This window comes from Schistocerca gregaria, chromosome 1 (assembly GCF_023897955.1).
Source record: "Schistocerca gregaria isolate iqSchGreg1 chromosome 1, iqSchGreg1.2, whole genome shotgun sequence".
NCBI lineage: Eukaryota > Metazoa > Arthropoda > Insecta > Orthoptera > Acrididae > Schistocerca > Schistocerca gregaria.
The window spans coordinates 680,015,287-680,040,407 of NC_064920.1; the positions used below are offsets into that span (position 1 = coordinate 680,015,287).

At 45.2% G+C, this 25,121-nt stretch overlaps 1 protein-coding gene across 2 annotated transcripts in view; it reads right to left on the reverse strand.

Moving 5' to 3' along the window:
• LOC126363198 (flightin) overlaps positions 1-25,121 on the reverse strand; it is a 63,678-nt gene that overhangs the window by 13,050 nt on the left and 25,507 nt on the right. For both annotated transcript variants that reach the window (XM_050007945.1, XM_050007944.1), the window contains one exon: positions 19,217-19,496. In XM_050007945.1, the coding sequence (XP_049863902.1) occupies positions 19,217-19,488 (272 nt within the window). In that variant the 5' untranslated portion in view covers positions 19,489-19,496. The remainder of the gene's footprint in view (positions 1-19,216; positions 19,497-25,121) is intronic.

The following is a 25,121-nucleotide window of genomic DNA, read 5'->3' on the forward strand; positions in this document are numbered from 1 at the left end:
TAATTACATATTTTCAAAACATTACGCGATTGCCTTTTCCAAAACTTAATGCCAAACATAATGTAACAGTGACTTCTCAGTTCTCTTCATCATTACATACTCACTTACAATTGGAGTCAACCTTCAGTTGCCACGTCATTTTGTACAGGATTTTTGATGTAAATTTCCATAGTGGGCTGGCGGCCGTTAATTACTTCCTTTTCGTTCATTAGTGTAACTTTTCTATTCATGATCAGTGGTACCCCTTTCTGCCCAGTGTTGTTCGTGAGTGAATACACAAAATAACTTTCATTTTCCAAATTATAGCTCTGTTCGGTTTAATTATTTTTATTTTTAGTAGACTTTCCATCAGAAGGGTCGGTTGTACACTTTCCTCCTACTTTTCGGAATCACTTCTTGGGGAAAGATAGCCTTATACAATTAGAAAAAATCCATTAGGCATACACGCGATCCACTGTCATATTTTACATCGCAAGCAGGATAGGCCCATTAGTAAGAGGGAGGTTACACACTCTTGGTTGAAGGACGGAGGAAGGACAGTGACAGCTAAGATGGATGAAATGAAATACGAATATAATATTTTTCAATGAATAAACGTGGGCGTACAGCACAAAAATCGCTCCCATGTGACGAGCTCACTCCAACCTCATGCCTGATTCTGGGATTAATATTACGAAAGCTGAAATTGTTTCTAATTGTGATAGATTATAAAATTAATAACAACTAAACCACTGAAACTATTTCAGCACATGAGATGCCATACATAGGCTGAAGACGTCAGAGCTACGGTACCTTTGAATCATGCACATGGATGAAGAATTACAGGCGAATGTATTAAAGGTTTATATACATTCGTACCAGTACTATAAACCCGCGGCTGTTGCACGTAATATGAAGGCAGAATGAATTTCCCAGATTCTTATCTAATCTTCCGAGTGGACGAGCTGTCAGTTTATTATTTCATATAAGCGAGTGGCTTTCAATAAATACAGCAACCCATCTTATTTTCTGAAAGCAGCTTGTTTTTATTCAGGATTCCAATATACCATTTTATTCTCCACTCTTTTCACTACAAAACCTCTTTTTCGTCATAATCTCCGTTCAGTGCGACGGCCTTACGCAACTTTACTGGGGAGCTCTGTGTGCCCGCATTGTACCACTCTACAGATCGACGTCGGAGCCAACGTCTTGCTGCATCGATAAACCTACTTAGTGCTTCCTGCGGACACCATCCTTCATTGGGCCAAACGGATGGAAGTCGGAAGGTGCGACATACAGACTGTACGGTGGATGAGGAAGAACAGTCGAATGACAGTTTGTGAGCGCAGACTTGTGTTGTCACGGAGAAGGAGAAGTTCGTTTGCATTTTTGTGTCTACGAACACACTGAAGTCTTTTCTTCAATTTGCTGTGGGCGGCACAATATGCTTCAGAGTTAATTGTTACACCGTGCCGGAGGACATGGAGCAGAATAATCCATTCCGAGTCCCAGAATACGGTCGTACCATGGGGCGCGGCTTCAAACCTTTCCTTCAGATGAGAGGTGGTGTGCCACCACTACATGGATTGCTGTCCGAAGTGACGAACTCATATTTCGTCGTCTGTGACGATGTTCGACAAAAATTTGTCATGATCAACCTCGCAGCTTGCAAGCAATTTTGCACAGGTGGTTCTTCGTTGCTCTGTATCGTCTTCTGTTAGACGACGAGGAACACATCAGGTACACACCATTCAGTACACCAACTGGTGAACGAATTTGTCAGTACTACTGATGGAGATGTCCAGTTGAGCAGCGAGATGTCTGATTGTGACGTCTCGCTCGTTTCGAATGAGAGTGTCTGAACGTTCCAACAATCCACGAGTCACAGCTGTGTGTGGCCGGCCGACACGTGGCAGACCGGACAGATTCGCGCGACCTTTTGCAGTGATGACAGACACCTTGCTCAAGGACTAACCGTGCTTTTGTTCACTGCCAGGTCTCTATAGACATTCTGCTGGCACCTGCGAATATCTGCGGTGCTCTGGTTTTCCGCCAAAAGAAGCTCAATGACAGTTCGCTTCTTGTAACGTACCTTTACTCCAGACACCATTTTGCAGACTATGTATAGCGCTGCCACAAACTGGAACTGCATGAAACTACAGGAGATGAAGCGGGAACGTCCCACAACAAATTCTGCAATTTTTGTACCCGAAATTGGTGCATAAAAGTGTGTGTTGTTTTACTTATTGAAAGCCCGTTGCATGTACCATTTTATGTAAGAAGGCATATTCTGCGAGTTCTGCTATTCACAACTGTATGGCCTTCTCATAGCGGCAGTTGATTTTAATTCATCACAGTTCGGCCAATTTGCACGAAACATCTATAAACTACACAGGGTGAATGACCTAATACTTGCACCGCAAATATTGCGGGAATGGAAAGTGCTATTGATTTATGATTTTCACAGAAGGTACTGGTAGTCGTGGGTTCGTATAAAGAGGTTTAAATTGAAGGTGGAGAGGGGGGGGGGGGGGAGGGAAGAAAGGAAAGGAAAGGGAAGGGAACAGTGATGTCATCTGCATTGGGACTTGACGCTGAATCAGTGGCGATGAGTGAAAATGTTTGCCGGACTGGGATTCGAACCCGGGCTCTCCTGATGACTAGGCAGGTGCGTTAACCATTTGCGGCACCCCGGCACAGTGTTTGTTGCAACTGCACGGACTATTTCGGCACACCTCCTGGCCGATCCCCAATCCCACCGAGCACCATCTATCCCCTGTCCCCGTCCGTATTCTCCTCGCTTGCTAAGCTGAGATTCCTACAGAAGGTCTGATGTAGTAGCACATCCACACTGAAGGAGGTAGATCCATTCCCAAGTTATATGAATGCTTGGTTTCTATTCTTTGGGACATGTCTGAAAGAACAGACTCTTTGCATTCATATAGTAAACCGATTTTAATAATACCTAGAAAGGGTATTTGTGCAAACGTACACTTTTTGAATGGAACAATGCGTACTGACAGTAACAAACTAAAAGCACGGTACATTAGAATGTCAGCAGTGTTTGTTGCACAGGATATTGCAGGAATACCATTACTTGTTTTCGGCCGGCAGGCGCAGTTGTAAAGGGGTTATGATGTACTTGGTGCACAGTACAATGGTCCTACCTTGTGGTGGTCACACATGGTTGGCCGTAATCTCCGCGATGAGTATGCGTGCATTCACGATCCCAAGCGGTTGAAGATCTAGCCGCTGTCACATGCACAAGCCCCAAAAATGTCTACCAGGCTTGTTACCACTAGGTTCGAAGAACACACAAGTATTAAGGAGATTCTTCAGGAACTGAAATGGGAATCTCTGGAGGGAAGGGACGTTCTTTTCGAGAAACACTACTGAGAAAATTTAGAGAACTGCAATGTGAAGCTGGCTTCAGAACGATTCTACTGCCGCCAGATGTAGAAAACTGGGTACTGAGGGATTCGACCAGCCAACCACGTGGAGACCCTCAATGAGGCCCATTTGAAACACTGTCAGGTGCTGAGAACGCTGTCTCACACGAGTACGCAGCATCTCTGTGTCCTTCACAGTTATCAGTCAACATCTGGCGCTGTTCACTCACCTTATATACCTCATCAAGCTAAGTAAGAATACTAAACACGAACAACACTAATGCACTCAGGTGGTCGTTCTATTTGTCACGAAGAACTGCAAATCTACAATCAGCGCTGGTGTGCTCGAAATTGCTGCAACCTTCTGGGCATCTGCGGCATTTACACATAATTCTTTTCCAGTCTAGAAAGAAAAGTGATCAAAAAATGAACTAAATTTACTGGACTGCCCTGCTCAAAACCTGACTTGAACAGACTGAACATCTTTAAGATGATCTAGTGTACTAATTGCATGATGGACTGATTAGAACAAAATTCCGGTAATTTCTGTTGATCACACTTCGGGAAGAAAGGAGACCAATTCTGCCATCAATGTGTAAGAGCTTAGTGGGAAGCCCGGACGTTAAATAAATACTTTGAAAGTGGCAACACGAGGACCTGGCGCCACTGGTAGCCATGCGGCTTTCGACTGGGAAGGGACCACGTAGATCAGTCGCACCTACGTGCCGTGGTATGACTCTGGTCTCAGGTGAGTCACAACTGGAGTAAATAAACCCATACAAATACATGGATGTAACAATTATAGGGGATATGAAACTGAATTTTTTAAAAGTGTTATTATACTTACTTTTTTTAGTAGTTTTCAGTACATCCTCTTATGGTGAAGGGCAGACTGTCTGAAGGTTTATAGAATGATCACATATGTTCAGTCCTAGGTAAAGCAAGTATCACACTTCAGTTTATAGGTAGGATACTCGTAAAACGTAGTCCGTGTATAAAGGAGATTGCTTACAAAACACCTCTGCGACACATCTTAGGATATTGCTTAGTAATGTGGGATATATATGAAATGGGACAATAGGACATATTGAACATATCTCAATATGTTCAATTGCTAGAGATAGATACCACCTACCGCTGCAAGCTTACTTCCAAAGTTTCAAGAAGGAGTATTAAGTGAAGAATCTAGGAAAATTAAGTGAATAATCTATCAATCCTCTCCTTTGTATAAATCCAACAGGGACGGTGAAACCAAGAACAGACTAATTACAGTAAGCACAGAGGCATTTAAACAGGCATTGTTCCCGTACTCCATACGTGAATGGAATGAGAGTAAACCAAAATACCTGGTGATTGTAATTAAACTTTCCCTATTTGACACGTTGTAATACGGAAAGTAATTACCGCTTGAGTACCAAACTTGATAGCATTAATGTCCAGAGTGTGGCGTGAATGATTCCCATGCGTCTCAACGCCACAGCCCAGTTTCAACTATGGCCACCAGGTGCCGTGATCAGTCACCACGATCCATATTCTCACACACCTGACCATTCCCAGTGCACATGTTGGCGTTTCGATATGAGCGTAGGTGCAGGACATTATTGGTGAACCTCCGTTCCTGGAAATGGAAAAAAGAACACATTGACACCGGTGTGTCAGACCCACCATACTTGCTCCGGACACTGCGAGAGGGCTGTACAAGCAATGATCACACGCACGGCACAGCGGACACACCAGGAACCGCGGTGTTGGCCGTCGAATGGCGCTAGCTGCGCAGCATTTGTGCACCGCCGCCGTCAGTGTCAGCCAGTTTGCCGTGGCATACGGAGCTCCATCGCAGTCTTTAACACTGGTAGCATGCCGCGACAGCGTGGACGTGAACCGTATGTGCAGTTGACGGACTTTGAGCGAGGGCGTATACTGGGCATGCGGGAGGCCGGGTGGACGTACCGCCGAATTGCTCAACACGTAGGGCGTGAGGTCTCCACAGTACATCGTGGTTGTCGCCAGTGGTCGGCGGAAGGTGCACGTGCCCTTCGACCTGGGACCGGACCGCAGCGACGCACGGATGCACGCCAAGACTGTAGGATCCTACGCAGTGCCGTAGGGGACCGCACCGCCACTTCCCAGCAAATTAGGGACACTGTTGCTCCTGGGGTATTGGCGAGGACCATTCGCATCCGTCTCCATGAAGCTGGGCTACGGTCTCGCATACCGTTAGGGCGTCTTCCGCTCACGCCCCAACATCGTGCAGCCCGCCTCCAGTGGTGTCGCGACAGGCGTGAATGGAGGGACGAATGGAGACGTGTCGTCTTCAGCGATGAGAGTCGATTCTGCCTTGGCGCCAATGATGGTCGTGTGCGTGTTTGGCGCCGTGCAGGTGAGCGCCACAATCAGGACTGCATACGACCGAGGCACACAGGGCCAACACCCGGCATCATGGTGTGGGGAGCGATCTCCTACACTGGCCGTACACCTCTGGTGATCGTCGAGGGGACACTGAATAGTGCACGGTACATCCAAACCGTCATCGAACCGATCGTTCTACCATTCCTAGACCGGCAAGGGAATTGCTGTTCCAACAGGACAATGCACGTCCGCATGTATCCCGTGCCACCCAACGTGCTCTAGAAGGTGTATGTCAACTATCCTGGCCAGCAAGATCTCCGGATCTGTCCCCCATTGAGCATGTTTGGGACTGGATGAAGCGTCGTCTCACGCGGTCTGCACGTCCAGCACGAACGCTGGTCCAACTGAGGCGCCAGGTGGAAATGGCAAGGCAAGCCGTTCCACAGGACTACATCCAGCATCTCTACGATCGTCTCCATGGGAGAATAGCAGCCTGCATTGCTGCGAAAGGTGGATATACACTGTACTAGTGCCGACATTGTGCATGCTCTGTTGCCTGTGTCTATGTGCCTGTGGTTCTGTCAGTGTGATCATGTGATGTATCTGACCCCAGGAATGTGTCAATAAAGTTTCCCCTTCCTGGGACAATGAATTCACGGTGTTCTTATTTCAATTTCCAGGAGTGTATATAACAGTAATGCTCCAGCTGCACGTTGAGAATATCACCGGCTGAAAGGATTACGGAAGGCTCCTCTTTCTCCACTTGCTGTGCGGAGCATAATGAAGTAGTTCGAATCAGCTGGAGAACTGGGTGTCGCCAAGGGAAGGGGCCGACGACCGACTGCACCACGGTTGATGAAATCGCTGTTGCTATGGCAGACAACACTGCGCCCATTCCCAATGGTCGGGCAGTGAGCGTCGTGTGTCACGACAGTTGAACATCCCATGATCCACTGTACAAAAGGTGCTTTGAACCATTCTCAAATGGTATCCGTACAAGACCCGTATCACACAGTAGGCTTGCACCATAGAAGCACAGCGATGCTCTCCACTTTCTTGTAAGGATTGAAGATGACGAGGGCTGGCCCTGGACCATCCTATGGACAGACGAAGCTCGTTTTTCTCTGACAAGTGAGGTGTACACACAGATTTCCGAGTGTGGGGATCTTCACCTCCAGTCACTGTGCATGAAGTTCCTCTGTATGGTGAACGTGTCACTGTATAGTGTGGCTTTACGGCTACGTTCACCACTAGCCCATTATTCTTTGAATAGGTTGGCTATGAAGGACCAAAATACATGCCGTGTGACTGGTCAGCTTTACTGCGATATGCTTCACCAGCATGTCATACACGCCCTACAGGAGCGAGACGCATTGAACTCAACAGTTTTCATGCAAGATGGGGCCCTACCGCCCATCGCCAGTGCAGTTCTCCTGCTTCTCCGAAACACATTTGGAAAAGATCGAATTATCAGCTTGGCTGGCACGATCACATTATTTCACTCCTTGTGACTTCTGGTTGTGGGGTTACCTGAAGGACAAGGTTTACAAGGGGAACATTCACACATTCACTGATCTGAAGCGCAGCATATCAAGAGAGGTTGCCAGCATTCGTACGGACATGCTTCACTCTTCTGTGCAGAATGCAATCCTGTGCTTTCAGACTCTTCTGGATACTGATGGACACCAATTGAGTCCCTTTTGTAGCAGTAATGATACAGGTATGTAATGGTATGGTGTACTATAGCCGCATATTAAAAGTGTTTCAACTCAGTTGATTCTGCATTTTTTCTCTCCCACATGTCCTCGACATTAATGCTAACAAGTTTTGTTCTTGTACAGTAATTAAATTCAGTGTTATAACGCTTTAAATATGGGAAGTTTAATTATAATCACCCAATGTGTGGTACAATGGGAAGCACCCCATGGTATGCACTTCACAGTGCTCTGCAGGAGTATGGATGTATATCTCGATCTGAAAACCCAAAGAGAGCAGAAGAAGAAGAGAGAGAAAGTAAAATTAGGATTTATCACGTCGGTGGCAACGAGGTTATTATAAACAAAACGCAATCTCAGACTGGGCAACCATGATATAGTAATTTGGCAGTGTGATTTTGACAACGACCATCACAGCATTCGCCTCTACGTATTTATGGGAAACGCATAAGACTGTATTTGGATGGCCAGATGGGGTTTTGAGTGTGAGCCCAGTGTCTTAACCACTGTTGTCATCCCGCAACATTTTAAGAAATTCCCTTATGTTTATCAGATGTTCACTCTATAAAATAATCCATATTATTAACACCCTCTGAATGTCAGAGCGGGATTTACAGATGGTGATGCCCTAGATCAGGGACTTTGCGTGCCCATCTCTCACAACTGTTTGTTTTCGACTGTCGATGTCTTTAGTTTTCATAATTGTTTTGTTGGAAACGTAATGAAACTTTACTGGTGGAAAGGTGATGTGATTTTAATTCAGTTATTACAGAAATGACTCAAATTTATGAAGCCTTTGGAGTATGATCCTACGTATCAGTATGACGTTGCATCCCTCTGGCCTGGATGGATGCACTTATTCTTTTGGGAAGGATGTCGTATAGCCGCTGTATTTCCTCCTGAGACAAGCTGCCCATGATTGTTGTAACCGGTCCTTTATACCATGGATAATGGCACTGGGTCACAGTTGACATCTGGCCTCGTCCCACACATGTTCTACTGGATACTAATCGGGGGACATTGCTGGCTATGGGAATTCTTAGATATATACACACATCAAAAAAAGTTTTGCATAACCTCGGTTCCGAGAGTTCCGGTACCTGTACAGAAAATTGGAATAGAGATCAACATAAACATCATTTCCGCCCTTTTCATTGCTCACGAAAACCACACGTTGCATGTTGTACCACCATACAGCGAGACCTTGAGAGGTGGTGATTCAGACTGCTGTAGACGTCGGTACTTCTAATACCCAGTAGCACGCCCCTTGCATTGATGCATTCCTGTATTCGTCGTGGCATACTATTCATAAGTTCATCAAAGCACTGTTGGTCCAGATTGTCCTACCCCTCAACGGCGATTCGGCGAAGATCCCTAAGAGTGGTTGGTGGGTCACGTCGTCCATAAACAGCCCTTTTCAATCTATCCCATGCATGTTCGATACTGTTCATGTCTGGAGAACATGCTGGCCACTCTAGTCGAGCGATGCTGTTATCCTGAAGGAAGTCATTCACAAGATGTGCCCGATGGGGGCACGAATTGTCGTCCATGAACACGAATGCCTTGCCAATACGCTGCCGATATGGTTGCACTATCTGTCAGAGAATGGCATTCACGTACCGTACAGCCGTTACGGCGCCTTTTATGATCACCAGCGCCGCACGTCGGCCCCACATAATGCCGCCCCAAAACAACTCCACCTTGCTGCACTCGCCGGACAGTGTGTCTAAGGCGTTCAGCCTGACCCAGTTGCCTTCAAACACGTCTCCGACGATTGTCTGTCTGAAGGCACATGGGTCACTCATCGATGAAGAGAAAATGATGCCAATCCTGAGCGGTTCATTCGGCATGTTGTTGGGCCCATCTGTACCGTGATGCATGATGTCGTGGTTGCAAAAACGGACCTCGCTATGGACGTTGGTAGTGAAGCTGCGCATCATGTAACCTATTGCGCACAGTTTGAGTCGTAACACGATGCCCTGTGGCTGCACGAAAAGCATTATTCAACATGTAGGCGTTGCTGTTAGGGTTCCTCCGAGCCATAATCCCTAGGCAGCGGTCATCCAATGCAGTAGTAGCCCTTGGGCGTCTTGAGCGAGGCATGTCATCGACAGGAACTTTGTTGAGAGCCCTTCCTGGCACAAAGTATCAATGCGAAAAGCGGTCTTGACCGTCTAGGCATGGTTGAACTACAGATAAGACAAGCCGTGTACCTTCTTCCTGGTGGAATGACTGGAACTGATCGGCTGTCGGAACCCCTCCGCCTAATAGGCGCTGCACATGCATGGTTGTTTATGTTTTTTGGCGGGTTTAGTGACATCTCTGAACAGTCAAAGAGATTGTGTATGTGACACAATATCCACAGTCAACGTCTGTCTTCAGGAGTTCTGGGATCCAGGGTCATGCAAAACTTTTTTTGATGTGTGTATAATGGAGGATACTTAAAAGTTGCGACGTCGCTCATCGCCTTGCATAGAATACCTTTTAAAAATGAATAACAGCTAAAACGCGCAGCGATGATAAGTGACGATCAAGGCAATGACAACTTGGACGCAGGTTATGAGAAACACAATCAGGTAAGGAATCTTATCTGGCGATTCAAATGTTCAAATGCGTGTGAATTCCTATGGGACCAAACTGCTGAGGTCATCGGTCCCTAGACTTACACACCGCTTAAACTAACCTATGCTAAGAACAACACACACACCCATGCCCGAGGGAGGACTCGGACCTTCGGCGGAAGGGAGCGCGCAATCCGTGACATGGTGTCTCTAACTGCGCGGCCACTCCGCGCAGCTATCTGGCGGTACACATGGGTTGTAACATATTTCATATATTTCTCGTTAACTTAGGAGTGACTCAAATAATTCGCGACACCGATCATAGATAGCGCAGAATGTCTTTGCATTGCTCAAGTGGAACCACCCTTTTATCACTGTTAGTAGATTCTAGCAAATGTGAAAAGACAGCGCACGGTATTGTAGCAGTAAATTTACTTAGCTTGTCAGTAAATTTATATTTTTTTTTCTTAAATATATATTGACATAAAGAGAATCGGTCAAGTATATTCCATTCTCAGAATGTTACTGGAACTTACGCGAAGTGTATTTTTCTACTTACTTTATTGTTACTCTTCGTATTGGATGAGTATTTTTGTTAAAAAAAAATAAGGTGTCTCAAACACAATTAAGAAGTGACCGTACACACATATATGCAAAAAATCATAATTTATGTTTAAATTGTTATCTATAATTACCAAAAGATGCATAGAACTAAGCTACTTTAGTAAAAATATTTTCGCTCAGGCTATCAGAAAATTAGGTCGTACTACCAACTTAGGTATGAGTGATTTATATCTTTTGCTTTAAAGTGGAAACGATGAACAGTAATCGTCCAAATACGCTATCGTTTCTACAGGTATAGTGCAATGCTAAAGGCAGCAAGAATGGTTTAGCAAAATCATATTAGCATTTACAACGGTGCAAAAGAGAATGGGGTCCCTGAAGTTCTTTAAAAAGGTCAAATCAAGATGCTGGTGGGGCTACCCGTCTGGAGAAACTGGGTCGCCCATTCGCCTTAGAGTCAGAATTAGAACAGAAATGACTGAAGTACAAAATTAAAATGCAAGATATGGGATTTGGACAACTGCCAAATAAGTGAGGGTGATGCGTATGAACCGGCAGGTGCAACTCATCGCGAGAAGCTTTTTAACAACGAAAAGCAAATTGCAAGCAAGAGGTAATGGATCAGTTATAAACATCGATATGATCACTTTGTGCGTGCCGGATAATTTATCGGCATACTAGGCTTCCATGTCTAACACTGTTACGATTGACGATATTTTGACAAACCTTCATATCCCTTTAAGAAACCTAAGCGAGATGGAAGATCATTTGTGGAATATAGATGAAACTGGGTTGATGTTTGTCGTCAAGTCCAATAAGGTTGTAACTGCGGTTGGAAAGAAGTACGTATACAGACTATACAGACATACGTACGCAGAACAGGGAGAGGTTATGAATTTGGTAAGCTCTGTTTCTGCTAATGGGAGTTGCATATCACTATTTATAATTTTCAAACGGTCTCTGTGGAATAAAGGTTACATGAGCGACTGTCTACCGATCACGCAGGTTGGTCCATCTGAAAACTGGTGGACTACTAAAGAATTGTTTTTAGCCTGGTTTCAACACGACATACGCTATTGCTGATGTATTCGCACGGAGCACATATTTCTCCACAAGTGCTTGAGCTTGCCACTCAGAATGACATCTGTTTACTTACATTCCATTCTCACACTACGCACATGCTCCAACCTCTGGACGTCGGCATTTACAAGGCCCTTAAGAGTACTTGGAAAGATGAACTGGAAGATTATACGGGGAAAAAACCAGAGGAGAAAGCAAATAAAAGAAACTCCCGCACCATCTTCACGATGCCTATTCTCGAAGCTTTGTCTGGAGGAAACAAAAAATACTTTCATGTCCTGTGGGATAATACCCTTGGATCGAAATGCCTTTGCCCGAGAAAAACTGGCTTCATCCAAGCCACTGAACGTCCTGATACACAGGTAGGTGTAGTAATTCTTGCACGCAAATCATCAAATGGGAGTTCGCAGGCAGATGTTACTGAAATGGCACGAACCTCACCAACCTCATTGCCTCCAGTTGACAGTATACCAAGAACACGAGCAGGAAAAGTAAGAAGGAAGATCACAAGAGCAAGGATTGTTGACCCAATGGCTAGGCTCATAAATGGATATGAATAAAGAGCTCTGGCGATGAGTAGTCCATGAACTAGCAAATGGAGAGGAAGCACTGTTTCGGATTCAGTTAGACCTTCCGGAATGAGGTAAACAAAAGGTAGAAATGCTTAAAAAAAATTCAATGATAATGACTGAACTTATGGCACATGTGGGGGCCAATATTCAAAATTCAGACGAAAGATTAAAAAAATGGTAAGAAAGGGGCGCAATGCCCATTCTGCCTCTCTCCCTACCAAGAACTTTGCCAAAGCGAATCTGCAATGGGACAAATTTACAAGTGTGATCTCTGCAGTTTCACCAATGAGTGAGGTGACATTGCTTGGACAGGAATAAGTACTCTTTCAATATGTGGTGTTAAATTAACGGTGCTCAACTTTGAACCCTTAACAATTTACTTGCTATTTGAATTGAAGTTACTTTTATAAAGTTATTTTTATTATAAATGTGTAATTTATTATAATTTTCTTGATTTATTATGTTCATTTTGATTGTCTAGTAAAAATGTTCAGAGATATATAAATAATTTTAACGTAGGCCTATTTATAATTTACGTTAATGCGTCACCAAATTAAGAATCCATATCACAAAATTAGCTACCCTTGTCAACAAGTTAGGTACAGTTGTAGTGTTTCCATTTAAATATCCTCAACCCCACCAAAATGAAACCTAATGCTATGATATTGCTGTTATTACATCGTACACGTACAAACCTAAGTCGCATAATCATTTTCCGCAGTAGTATATGGCTAATCACCTAATTATTTATAGAATTACAGGGCTTATCTCCAAATTAGATAACTTTACCCTATATAGCATCTGTCGCCAGCGACATTAACAATAGTTCTCCTACTGAACTCAATAATGAATGAGACACTACGTGACAGTTGTAATAAATGGATGCAATGCCCATTCTGCGTCACTCTGTACCAAGAACTTTGTCAAAGCGAATCTAAAATGGGACAAATTTAAAGTGTGATCTCTGCAGTTTCACCAATGAGTGTTTACCTTCTGTGTTTACAAATTACGCCGGCCGCGGTGGTCTCGCGGTTCTAGGCGCGCAGTCCGGAACCGTGCGACTGCTACGGTCGCAGGTTCGAATCCTGCATCGGGCATGGATGTGTGTGATGTCCTTAGGTCAGTTAGGTTTAAGTAGTTCTAAGTTCTAGGGGACTAATGACCACAGCAGTTGAGTCCCATAGTGCTCAGAGCCATTTGAACCAATTTTTTTTTTTTTTTTTTTTTTTTTTTACAAATTACATGTAATTCTGTTTTCATGTGGGTGGCCAAGTCTACCGAAAAGTCAAACGCCGTTAATGCTCTCCCGGTGCCGAGTTTTCTATGAGCACCCTAGGCACAGGCCTATCTGGCCTATGCGCAAATCCGGCCTTCTTTTATGAAAATCCGTTTCCTCCGAAAATATTCTGCACAGGCAGGTCGTGTAGGTGATGTCAAGATATATGCTGCAGTGAAAGAGAGAACTGTTGAGAAATAATAGCGTTTATAATACAATTATGGACTGGAGATATATGAGGTATGAAACAGTTTATCCTGATACGCATCGCAACGTGAATTGGAATAGTATGTGAGATGATAAGATCCAGTCACAAGAAGATACTAGACAATGTAGGCAGCACAAATGAGGCTGGCATCAAGACGACCCTAAGCTAGGAGGAAGAGCATCAGTGGTACTTACGAACGACCTTAGTACCGTCCAAGAGAAGTAGTAAGAAATAAATATCTAAAGTCACAGATGTTGCCTGTAAGTTACACGCTGTGGCACGAGAAACATACTAAATAACACCTCACAAGAAGTTAAATATGATACTGTACGTGTAATTCTCAATGCAATGTGATGTATCAACTGTTGGCAATAAACGGCACATACCGGCCGGGGTAGCCGAGTGGTTCTAGGCGCTACAGTCTGGAACCGCACGACCGCTACGGTCGCAGGTTCGACTCCTGCATCGGGCATGGATGTGTGTGATGTCCTTAGGTCAGTTAGGTTTAAGTAGTTCTAAGTTCTAGGGGACTGATGACCTCAGAAGTTAAGTCCCATAGTGCTCAGAGCCATTTGAATAAACGGCACACGGCATATTCAAATAACTGTATCATTAATTCAAATTGGTACATAAGTATTAAGGTGCAACAGGTGGTATAATATTTGGAACGCATGCGGATGCAGATCAACGAAGAACCCATCACCGCCCACTCCAAGTGGCTGCTAATCTGCGAGTTTCGGGGAAAAGTGGGAAGCATGAGAGCAGCGCCTCGTTCTGGAAACAGCCTACAAGAGTTGCGGGAAACGGACATACGCGTGAGGTGCCGTTTGGTCGACGCACCATGCGAGCTGGTACCAAGCTGTAATAGTCCACATAAGGTGCAAAACAATCACTGTGATACGTTACGTACCAATGTAACTAAATACAAGGACTTGAGTATTATAGAGCAAGAGTATATTATACACTCCTGGAAATGGAAAAAAGAACACATTGACACCGGTGTGTCAGACCCACCATACTTGCTCCGGACACTGCGAGAGGGCTGTACAAGCAATGATCACACGCACGGCACAGCGCACACACCAGGAACCGCGGTGTTGGCCGTCGAATGGCGCTAGCTGCGCAGCATTTGTGCACCGCCGCCGTCAGTGTCAGCCAGTTTGCCGTGGCATACGGAGCTCCATCGCAGTCTTTAACACTGGTAGCATGCCGCGACAGCGTGGACGTGAACCGTATGTGCAGTTGACGGACTTTGAGCGAGGGCGTATAGTGGGCATGCGGGAGGCCGGGTGGACGTACCGCCGAATTGCTCAACACGTGGAGCGTGAGGTCTCCACAGTACATCGATGTTGTCGCCAGTGGTCGGCGGAAGGTGCACGTGCCCGTCGACCTGGGACCGGACCGCAGCGACGCACGGATGCACGCCAAGACCGTAGGATCCTACGCAGTGCCGTAGGGGACCGCACCGCTACTTCCCAACAAATTAGGGACACTGTTGCTCCTGGGGTATCGGCGAGGACCATTCGCAACCGTCTCCATGAAGCTGGGCTACGGTCCCGCACACCGTTAGTCCGTCTTCCGCTCACGCCCCAACATCGTGCAGCCCGCCTCCAGTGGTGTCGCGACAGGCGTGAATGGAGAGACGAATGGAGACGTGTCGTCTTCAGCGATGAGAGTCGCTTCTGCCTTGGTGCCAATGATGGTCGTATGCGTGTTTGGCGCCGTGCAGGTGAGCGCCACAATCAGGACTGCATACGACCGAGGCACACGGGGCCAACACCCGGCATCATGGTGTGGGGAGCGATCTCCTACACTGGCCGTACACCTCTGGTGATCGTCGAGGGGACACTGAATAGTGCACGGTACATCCAAACCGTCATCGAACCGATCGTTCTACCATTCCTAGACCGGCAAGGGAACTTGCTGTTCCAACAGGACAATACAATGTCCGCATGTATCCCGTGCCACCCAACGTGCTCTAGAAGGTGTAAGTCAACTACTCTGGCCAGCAAGATCTCCGGATCTGTCCCCCATTGAGCATGTTTGGGACTGGATGAAGCGTCGTCTCATGCGGTCTGCACGTCCAGCACGAACGCTGGTCCAACTGAGGCGCCAGGTGGAAATGGCATGGCAAGCCGTTCCACAGGACTACATCCAGCATCTCTACGATCGTCTCCATGGGAGAATAGCAGCCTGCATTGCTGCGAAAGGTGGATATACACTGTACTCTAGTGCCGACATTGTGCATGCTCTGTTGCCTGTGTCTATGTGCCTGTGGTTCTGTCAGTGTGATCATGTGATGTATCTGACCCCAGGAATGTGTCAATAAAGTTTCCCCTTCCTGGGACAATGAATTCACGGTGTTCTTATTTCAATTTCCAGGAGTATATGTCAAATAATGACAGATAACGTATCTGGAAACTAGTAGCATGCCTCATGGCGAAACAGAGAATCAAACTATGCTTTGATAAAACGAACTTACTGCTGGTTGATATCCAGATCAAAGGATTGTTTTCATTTAGATGTAGACTAATTTGAGACTGTTGTAGATAATCAGTTTTTACTGGTAGAATTCATTTTGTTTTGTAATTTTTTCTTCTGTTATTCTCATTTATATTTTCTGTTCTCATTTATATTTTCTGTTCTCGTTTATATTCTCTGTTATTCTCATTTATATCAAGATCAAATAAGGTAGAAGGGATAGATAACACTGCATCAGAATTTTTAAAATCATTGGGCGAAGTGGCAACAAAACGACTATTTACGTTGGTGTGTAGAATACCATCTGTCTTTCGGAAAAGCATCATCCACACAATTTCGAAGACGGCATGAGCTGACAAGTGCAAGAATTACCGCACAATCAGCTTAACAGCTCATGCATCTAAGTTGCTCACAAGAATAATATACAGAAGAAGGGAAAAGAAACTTTGAGGATGCGCTAGATGACGATCAGTTTGGCTTCAGGAAAAGTAAAGGCACGAGAGAGGCAATTCTGACGTTACGGCTGATAATGGAAGCAAGGCTAAAGAAAAGGATTTGTCGACCTGGGAAAAGCGTTCGACAATCTAAAGTGGTGCAAGATGTTCGAAATTCTGAAAAAGTAGGGGTAAGCTACAGGGAGAGACGGGTCATAAACAATATGTACAACAGCCAAGAGGGAATAATAAGATGGACGACCAAGAACGAAGTGATCGTATTAAAAAGGGTGTAAGACAAGGATGTAGCCTCTCGCCCCTACTGTTCAGTCTGTACATCGAAGAAGCGATGATGGAAATAAAAGAAAGGTTCAGGAGTGGAATTAAAATTCAAGGTGAACGGATATCAATGACAGGATTCGCAGATGACATTGGTATCTTGAGTGAAAGTGAAGAAGAATTACATGATCTGCTGAACGGAATGAACAGTCTAATGAGTATAGAGTATGGACTGAGAATAAATCGAAGAAAGACGAAGGTAATGAAAAGTAGTGGAAATGAGAAAAGCGAGAAACTTAACATCAGCATTGATGGTCACGAAGTAGATGAAGTTAAGGAATTCTGCTACCAAGGCAGTAAAATAACCAATGACGGACGGAGCAAGGATGACATCAAAAGCAGACTAGCGATGGCAAAAAGGGCATTCCTGGCCAAGAGAAGTCTACTAATATCAAATACTTGCCTTAATTCGAGGAAGAAATTTCTGAGAAAGTACGTCTGGAGTAAGCATTGTATGGTAGTGAAACATGGACTATGGGAAAACAGGAACAGAAGAGAGTCGAAGCATTTGAGATGTGGTGCTACAGACGAATGTTGATTAGGTGGACTGATAAGGTAAGGAATGAGGCGGTTCTGTGCAGAATCGAAGAGGAAAGTAATATGTGGAAAACACTGATAAGGAGAAGGGACAGGATGATAGGACATCTGTTAAGACATGAAGGGATGACTTCCATGGCACTAGAGGGATCTGTACGGGGCAAAAACTGGAGTGGAAGACAGAGATTGGAATACATACAGCAAGTAATTGAGGACATAGGTTGCAAGTGCTACTCTGAGATGGAGAGGTTGGCACAAGGGAGGAATTCGTGGCGGGCTGCATCAAACCAGTCAGAAGACTGAAGACACTAAAAAACAACAAGTAAAAAAAAAACCTGTGCAGTTGGTTTTTGTTTCTAGGTATGCAACTAGAGAAATGAAAACAAGTAAATAAATTAATAAATGTGCACTGCCTGACGGAAGAAGCGAAGTACCCAGAAGACATGTTCGGACGTCAGTGTAAGTTCGTACACATATACACCATCAGTGGGTATGTAAATGGTTAGAGAGTTGCAGTTCTCTGTGAGGAGTTGAACGGCCACCAGAGTGCAGTGGTGTTGTTTGTATTTAACTTTGTTACCAGGCTTGGCAGGGGCGTGAATAGAGTCGGATGTTGAGTGATCGCTATTAAGGACTGGCGATTCTGCGTCCTCTTGTGAGACAACGGTATCAGCACCTGGTCTCCATTTGGCAGACTGATCAAATTGTGAAATCTCCAGATTTGTGGGACATTCGGATATAACACTGGCCCAGTGTTGCCCTTAACACCACGACGCAGACGGGCTGCATTTTTAGTGGAACCGTTAATGGGAAACATGGACTGCTGATCAATGGCATTGTATTGTATTTACCGATTAATAGCGATTTTGCAGTACGGCGGATGACCATCGTCAGTGAATATGGCGACGACTTCTTGTTTAGCGTAATGGTATAGTCGGCATCGAGTATGAACTCAGTTCACGGCTGGTAGTAACTGGGAGAACGCTGATAGAACGACGGTAAATCACAGAGGTCCCACGTCCTCATGTGTTGCCTTTCAGGTAACACTATCGTAGTGCCATTTTTCGATAGGAAAATACTCGCCCACACGAGGCACCTTTCTTTATGAACTGTCTGCTTGATGTTGAGGTACTCCTGAGGAGAGCAGTTGCTCTCCTCAGGTCTCCCCCCCTATAGAACACGTATTGGACCGATTCGGACATCCACTCTGTTCTGTGCCAGTATCCGAGAAATCGAGGAGCAGTTAGGACAGTCGCCGGCCGCGGTGGTCTAGCGGTTCTAGGCGATCAGTCCGGAACCGTGCGACTGCTACGGTCGCAGGTTCGAATCCTGCCTCGGGCATGGATGTGTGTGATGTCCTTAGGTTAGTTAGGTTTAAGTAGTTCTAAGTTCTAGGGGACTGATGACCACAGATGTTAAGTCCCTTAGTGCTCAGAGCCATTTGAACCATTTTTAGGACAGTCGTGTGCCAGCTTTATGACTCTCTTCCCAAATGGATGTGTGCACGCAACCAGGCCAGAGGGCCGCGGGGTAGAGGTGCAGTGTGATAAGGGAGCTTCATACTGCCATGTTTTTTGTATATTTGTCTCGATATTGTAATTAAAGAATTAACATCACATACGTTCTCAGCACGTGGCGTTTTACTTTGTTTGCCCTTCTCCTCTGGGTGCTTTACTTTTTTTGTCAGGCAGTGGTGTATTGTAATAGTGTTGTGTGCAAGGAGGCAGCGCACCTGTTGTCTAGATAGTCGATGACGTCGGAGTAGTAGTTGTGGCGGTAGTCGTAGAGATACTTGTACTGGAGGTTGGTTGGGCGGTTCCAGTAGCGGAACTTGAGCGGGCGGTCGGGATCCCTGGCGGGCCGGTACTTGGGCTTGGATTCCTCCGTGCCTTCCGGCGCAGGCGGCTGCTCCCCACCCTCCATCGGCGGCGGCTCAGACGCCGGCTCAGACCCCGGCTCAGACCCCGGCTCCGCGGCCGCAGCCGGAAATTCTTCTTCCGACATCTCCCTGGCTGCGGAAAGAGCGCCAGTCAGCTACATATCCTAATGTCAAGTGCAAGGTGCATATTAGACTTTGTTAATTGGTATCGTAAAACAAAGGATACAAAAATTTAAAAAAGAAAGCTCTGAACCCCTCAAATTGGTCACGATACAATTCAACCAGTATTAAGAGAGCCACTGGATACATTAGCTAAATTATTTAAATTGATTTTACACGTCTTTTAATGCTCGATATGTGTGCAACCTGACGAAAGGCAGGAGCCTCGACATCAGTGGTCATCAAAATGCTGTCCGCGGTCAGCAGTTCTCACCTGCATCATTCAGGACGGTTCAGAAATAACTGTACGCACTTCATAGATGTAATGTATAGATGAAAATAAGAGTAAACACTTCCGCTGGCCACCAAACTTCCCAGACATGAACATTACTGAGGATATCTGGTATATTTTCTTACGGATGCATGGACGGCCCTGCAGGATTCGTGGTGTCAGTTCCCTCCAGCACTACTTCATGCGTTAGTCAAGCCCAAGCCACGTCGTGTTGCGGCACTTCTGAGTGATCGCGGGGGCCCTTCACGATCTTAGGCAGACGTACCAGTTTCTCTGCCTCTTCAATGTAATTTACGTACGTAACCAGCTAATAATAAGATCGGTACATATGCGGCCCAAGGTGCCACCCACACAACGTCAGTATTGGCTCCTGAATAAAAACGTTCGACGGTCGCTGCCTAGAAACTGAAATTACGATGGGTGTTCGACTATTACTACCCGACTTTTACAAAAGTAAACCATACCGCTCGAAAGATTAGTCTCCCCCAGGAGACTCCACGCTGATACCCTATAACATCGACCCTAACCGCGATAATGACCTCAGTTCAGCGAGGAAGAGAGTTCACAAGTTTCTTCAGGTATGCCGCATCCGTCTGAAGCCCTGAACTGAGAATCAGATACCTTAGAGCTACCCGACTGTGGGAAAATTGAGGGCTGCGTTTCACCGCTGTTCCACCGCTTTATCATCAAATGCTCACACAAATATTGTTTCATGGAGATGGTAGGTAAACTAAGGAGCGTTGGAAAACATATAAAATAATGAGAATATTGTCTATTGGCTAAACTAGTTCCGACAGTTTAGTCAGTCTCAATAGCCTTTCGAAACAACAAACAGTAAACAAAAACATATTTGTTTACATTACATCGATAAATTCAACGAACATCTTACTACATTACATAAAATAAAAATGATATCATATTACGAAGGTACAAGTATATGGAATATGTACACAGATATTCGAACGGCTCGAAGACTTATTAAGGGGGGTAGGACGTCAAACGGGCCGACTTGGAGCAGGAGAGGCACCGCAAGACATTTTAATTTGCACTGTCTATACTTTTACAAATAAATTCATAGAACTTTAACAGCATAACCAGGAAGGATTCAGGATTCATACTCAAAGCAGTGGAAGCTCAAAAACGAAACAAAACACATTTTTTACATGTGAAATTTCATCTTTTTTTCACTTACTACTGGCCGCATTTGTTGCTATAGGTACACTTTTATTCCTAAGTAAGAGATTCTTCGATGGTTTTTGCACAGCATACAAACCATAGTTACAGGTGTATGAAAGTCTTAGAAGTTATTTAATTTATGATAAAATGAATGAACTGTTGCATTTTAAACTTCATATTTAGAAAATATTCAAGTTTTATAGTTAATTATCTCAACTTTTTCCACAGTTTTTTAATAGATACACCTGTAACTACTATTTGTATGTTATGAAAAATTCATCGAAGAATCTCTCTTACTTAGGAAGAAAAGTGTACCTATGGCAACAAATGCAGCCAGTAATAAGTGAAAAAATGATGAAATTTCACATGTAAAAAAAAGGTATTTTGCTACGTTTTTGAACTTCCACTGCGATGAGTGTTAGTCCCCAATCCTTCCTAGTCCTGGTGACAAAGTTTTATGAATTTATTTGTAAAAGTATAGGCAGTAAAAATTAAAATGTCCTGTGGTGACTCTCCTGCTACAAATCGGCCCGTTTGACGTCCTACCCCATCATGGAGTCCTCGACGGCCAGAGTTCATTAGAGACAAGGGTTTTGTCAGGAGTGCCTAAGGGGAGTGTAAAAGAACCGCTATATTTTCTAAGTACATAAATGATCTGGTGTACAGCAATCTGCGGTTGTTTGCTGATGATGCTGTTGTGTACGGGAAGGTGTCGAAGTTGAGTGACTGTACGAGGATGCAAGATGACTTAAACGAACTTTCTGGTTCTAAATGTAGAAAAATATGAGTTAATGCGAACGAGTAGGAAAACAAATCTGTAATTTCCCGATACAGCATTAGTGGTGTCCCGCTTGACGAAGTCAGATTGTTTAAAAATCTGGGCGTAATGGTGGGAAGCGACATGAAATGGAACGAGCATCTGAGGATTGTGGTAGGAAAGGCGAATGGTCGACTTCGGTTTGCTGGAAGAATTTAGGGGAAGTGTGGATTATTTGTAACGAAGAACGCATATAGGACACTAGTGCGATCTCTTCTGGAGTAATGCTAGAGCGTTTGTGATCAGCGCAGGCCGGTTTGAAGAAAGACATCGAAGCAAATTCAAAGGCCGGCTGCTAGATTTGTTACTGGTGGATTGGAACAAGACCCTAGTATTACGGAGATGCTTTGGGAACTCGAATGCGAATACCTGGAGGGAACGCGACGTCCTTTTCGAGGAACGCTATTGGAAAAAATTTAGAGAACCAGCATCTGAGGCTGACTGCAGAAAGAGTCCACTCTCAGCAACATACATTTCGTGTAACGACCGCGTAGACGAGATACGAGAAATTGTAACTCATACGAAGGTATATAGAAAGTCGTTTTCCTTCGCTCTGTTTGCGAGTAGAAAAGGAAAAGAAATCACTAATAGTGGTACTGGGACCCTCCGCCACACACAGTACGGTGGCTCGAGGAGTATATATGTAGATACAGATGGCTGTGTCAGAACGTAACAGGTATCAGTATCTCCTCAAAACTCCTACTACAAGCCACCTGTCAGCTGCCACGCAGTTTCTGTGCTGTTTGGCCGCTTGAACATATGCGGATTTCTGTGCCGCTGCGAGCAATGGTTTTATTCATGATACTCGATTTCAAACGTGCATTCCATCCGCAACGTTCGCTCGGCAACTGGTTGGAATGGACCTGCACTAAGTGACAACAGCAATTTTCACTGAGTTTGAAAGCTATTGTGATTGACAAGGTGTGACACAAGTCTCGGATCCCTTTCGATTGGGATCTGTTTGCCAGCACCGTTCTGACGCTGGATTACATATCTGTGGGTGTACACTATTCCCTGTAGACACGTTGGACAGTCCACCTTGATACACCAGCAAGTCGGGCTACTCCATTCTCGGTGTGGTCATGGACACGACTAAACATGCACCTTCTTTCTGCCATTCACATCTCTACGTAGATTCATCTTACTGTGTTAATTCCAAACAATTGACTAGCACGAACACACCACACGACATTGTGTATTGCGTATGGAACCGGGGACCTAGAAACGACGGAGAGGCTTCGACCCGCCATAGCCTCAGTGGTCCACACCCCCACAACAGGCCACAGCAGTCCACTCACCTCGCCGCCGCCCCACACCGAACACAGGGTTATTGTGCGATTCGGCCCCCAGTGAAACCCACCCAGGAGCGTCTCATACCAGACGAATGTAACCCCAAATGTTTGCTTGGTAGAGTAATTAAGGTGTGCGCGTACGTGGAGACAGTGTTTGTGCAGCAGTCGCTGACATAGTGTAACTGAGGCGGAACAAGGGTAACCAGCCCGCATTCGCCGGGGCAGATGGGAAACCACCTTAAATACCACCCCCAGGCTGGCCGGCACACTGGACCTCGACACAAATCGTGCTGGGGATTGGCACGCCTTCCCGCCCGGGAAGCAGCGCGTTAGACCGCGCGCCTACTTGGGAGGACCCACACCACATTACTGACATAACTTACTTAAGCGGTGAAAGGTCGAATGACCCACTGCTACATAATCTACAGTGGTCCTAAGTCACTCCTGTTTTGTTGTAAGAGGGTGAGTACTATTTTGACTGCTGAGCTTACTTGTGAATGTGGCTCATAGTGGGTGAGCTGGTGGCTTGTATCGTGAGATAGACGCCACTTTCCAGTCCTATAGCCCTATTTCACTCTGACGTAACCCACAAGGTGTCTGACAGAGGCTGTTTCTAACCCATCTCATAGTACTTAACTTTGATAGTTTGATATTCAAGAATAATAAGCAAAAACTTACTTTTGATCAATCATTTGCTGTCGAAAACATTGCTCAACGATGCCATTAACTTGCACTGTCAACGGTGATTGTACATTCTAAGCTGGAAAAACAATAACAACAACAACAACAACGACGACGACGACGCACAGCTCCTAGTTGTCGAGTCTTATGGTAGGTGACAATCAGGTTGGTATCCTGCCGCTGTCCAGGGCGTCTCCAGACACGTCTTTTCTGGTTATCAGGGCTCAGTTCCAATCGGGACTCATCACCGAAGACTACTCCAGTCAAAGAGATTCCAGGCCGAAGACGCACCTGGAGACGCCGTGGACAGCGGTGGGACACCAACCTGATTGTCACCCAGCATAAAGCTCGACAACTAGGAGTAATGGTCTGGGGTGCCATTTCTTATCACAGTAGAAACCTTTGGTTGTCATCCACCGTACCCTTACAGCACAGCGGTACGTCGACGATATTCTACTCCCTGTTTTGTAGCCCTCCATGGAGAGTCGTCCTTGACTTACAAGGTAATGCTCGCCCGACAATGACGACAGTGTCTACTGCTTGTCTTCTTGCTTGCCGAACCCTGCCAGCAAGGTCGCCAGATCTCTACCAAATTGAGAATGCTTGGAGCATTATGGGCAGGGCCCTCCAAGCATCTCGCGATTTTGACTACTCAACACTCCAGTTGGACAGAATTTCGGACGATGTTTCTCAGGCGGACATCCAACAAATCAATCAGTCAATGCCAAGCCGAATAACTGTTTGCATAAGAGCCAGAGGTGGACCAACGCCTCGTTCACTTGCTCAATTTGTGAAGTTCTTTCTCTGGAATAAATCATCCATTTTTTCTGAAATTACGATCATTTGTTTGTCTGTACATGTACATCACATCTACCGATTTCAGTCTCATTCGAATAATTCTGTATCTGTCCTTCGTCGTTTTTTTATTTTTTTCCCTTGCCTTAAGAGTATAGTAGGGTCTTAAGAGTTTCAATAAATACCATTCCATTAATGGTGATGTGAAGCCTGTATCACACCGGTACCATCCATCCACACCCACTGAGGTGATGGTTTGCATAAAGGACGGATTTCGGTAGGTAACCTCGATCAGTCAGATCTCCAACAGTTTCTATCTATCTTGTCATTTGCTCGTCACTCATCTTCGACAGCACAGTTAATCCATTGGCTTGCAAACGGGATTAGTAAGGTTCAAATTCTAGTCCAGTGACTCTCATTTAAATTTTCTTTTGTTTCCCTACATCGTTTAACATAACATCTGGGATGGTTCCATTGAACAGTCACAGCAGATTTCCTTCTTGTCCTTACCCAATCCGAACTTGAAGTTTGTCTCACATGACCTCA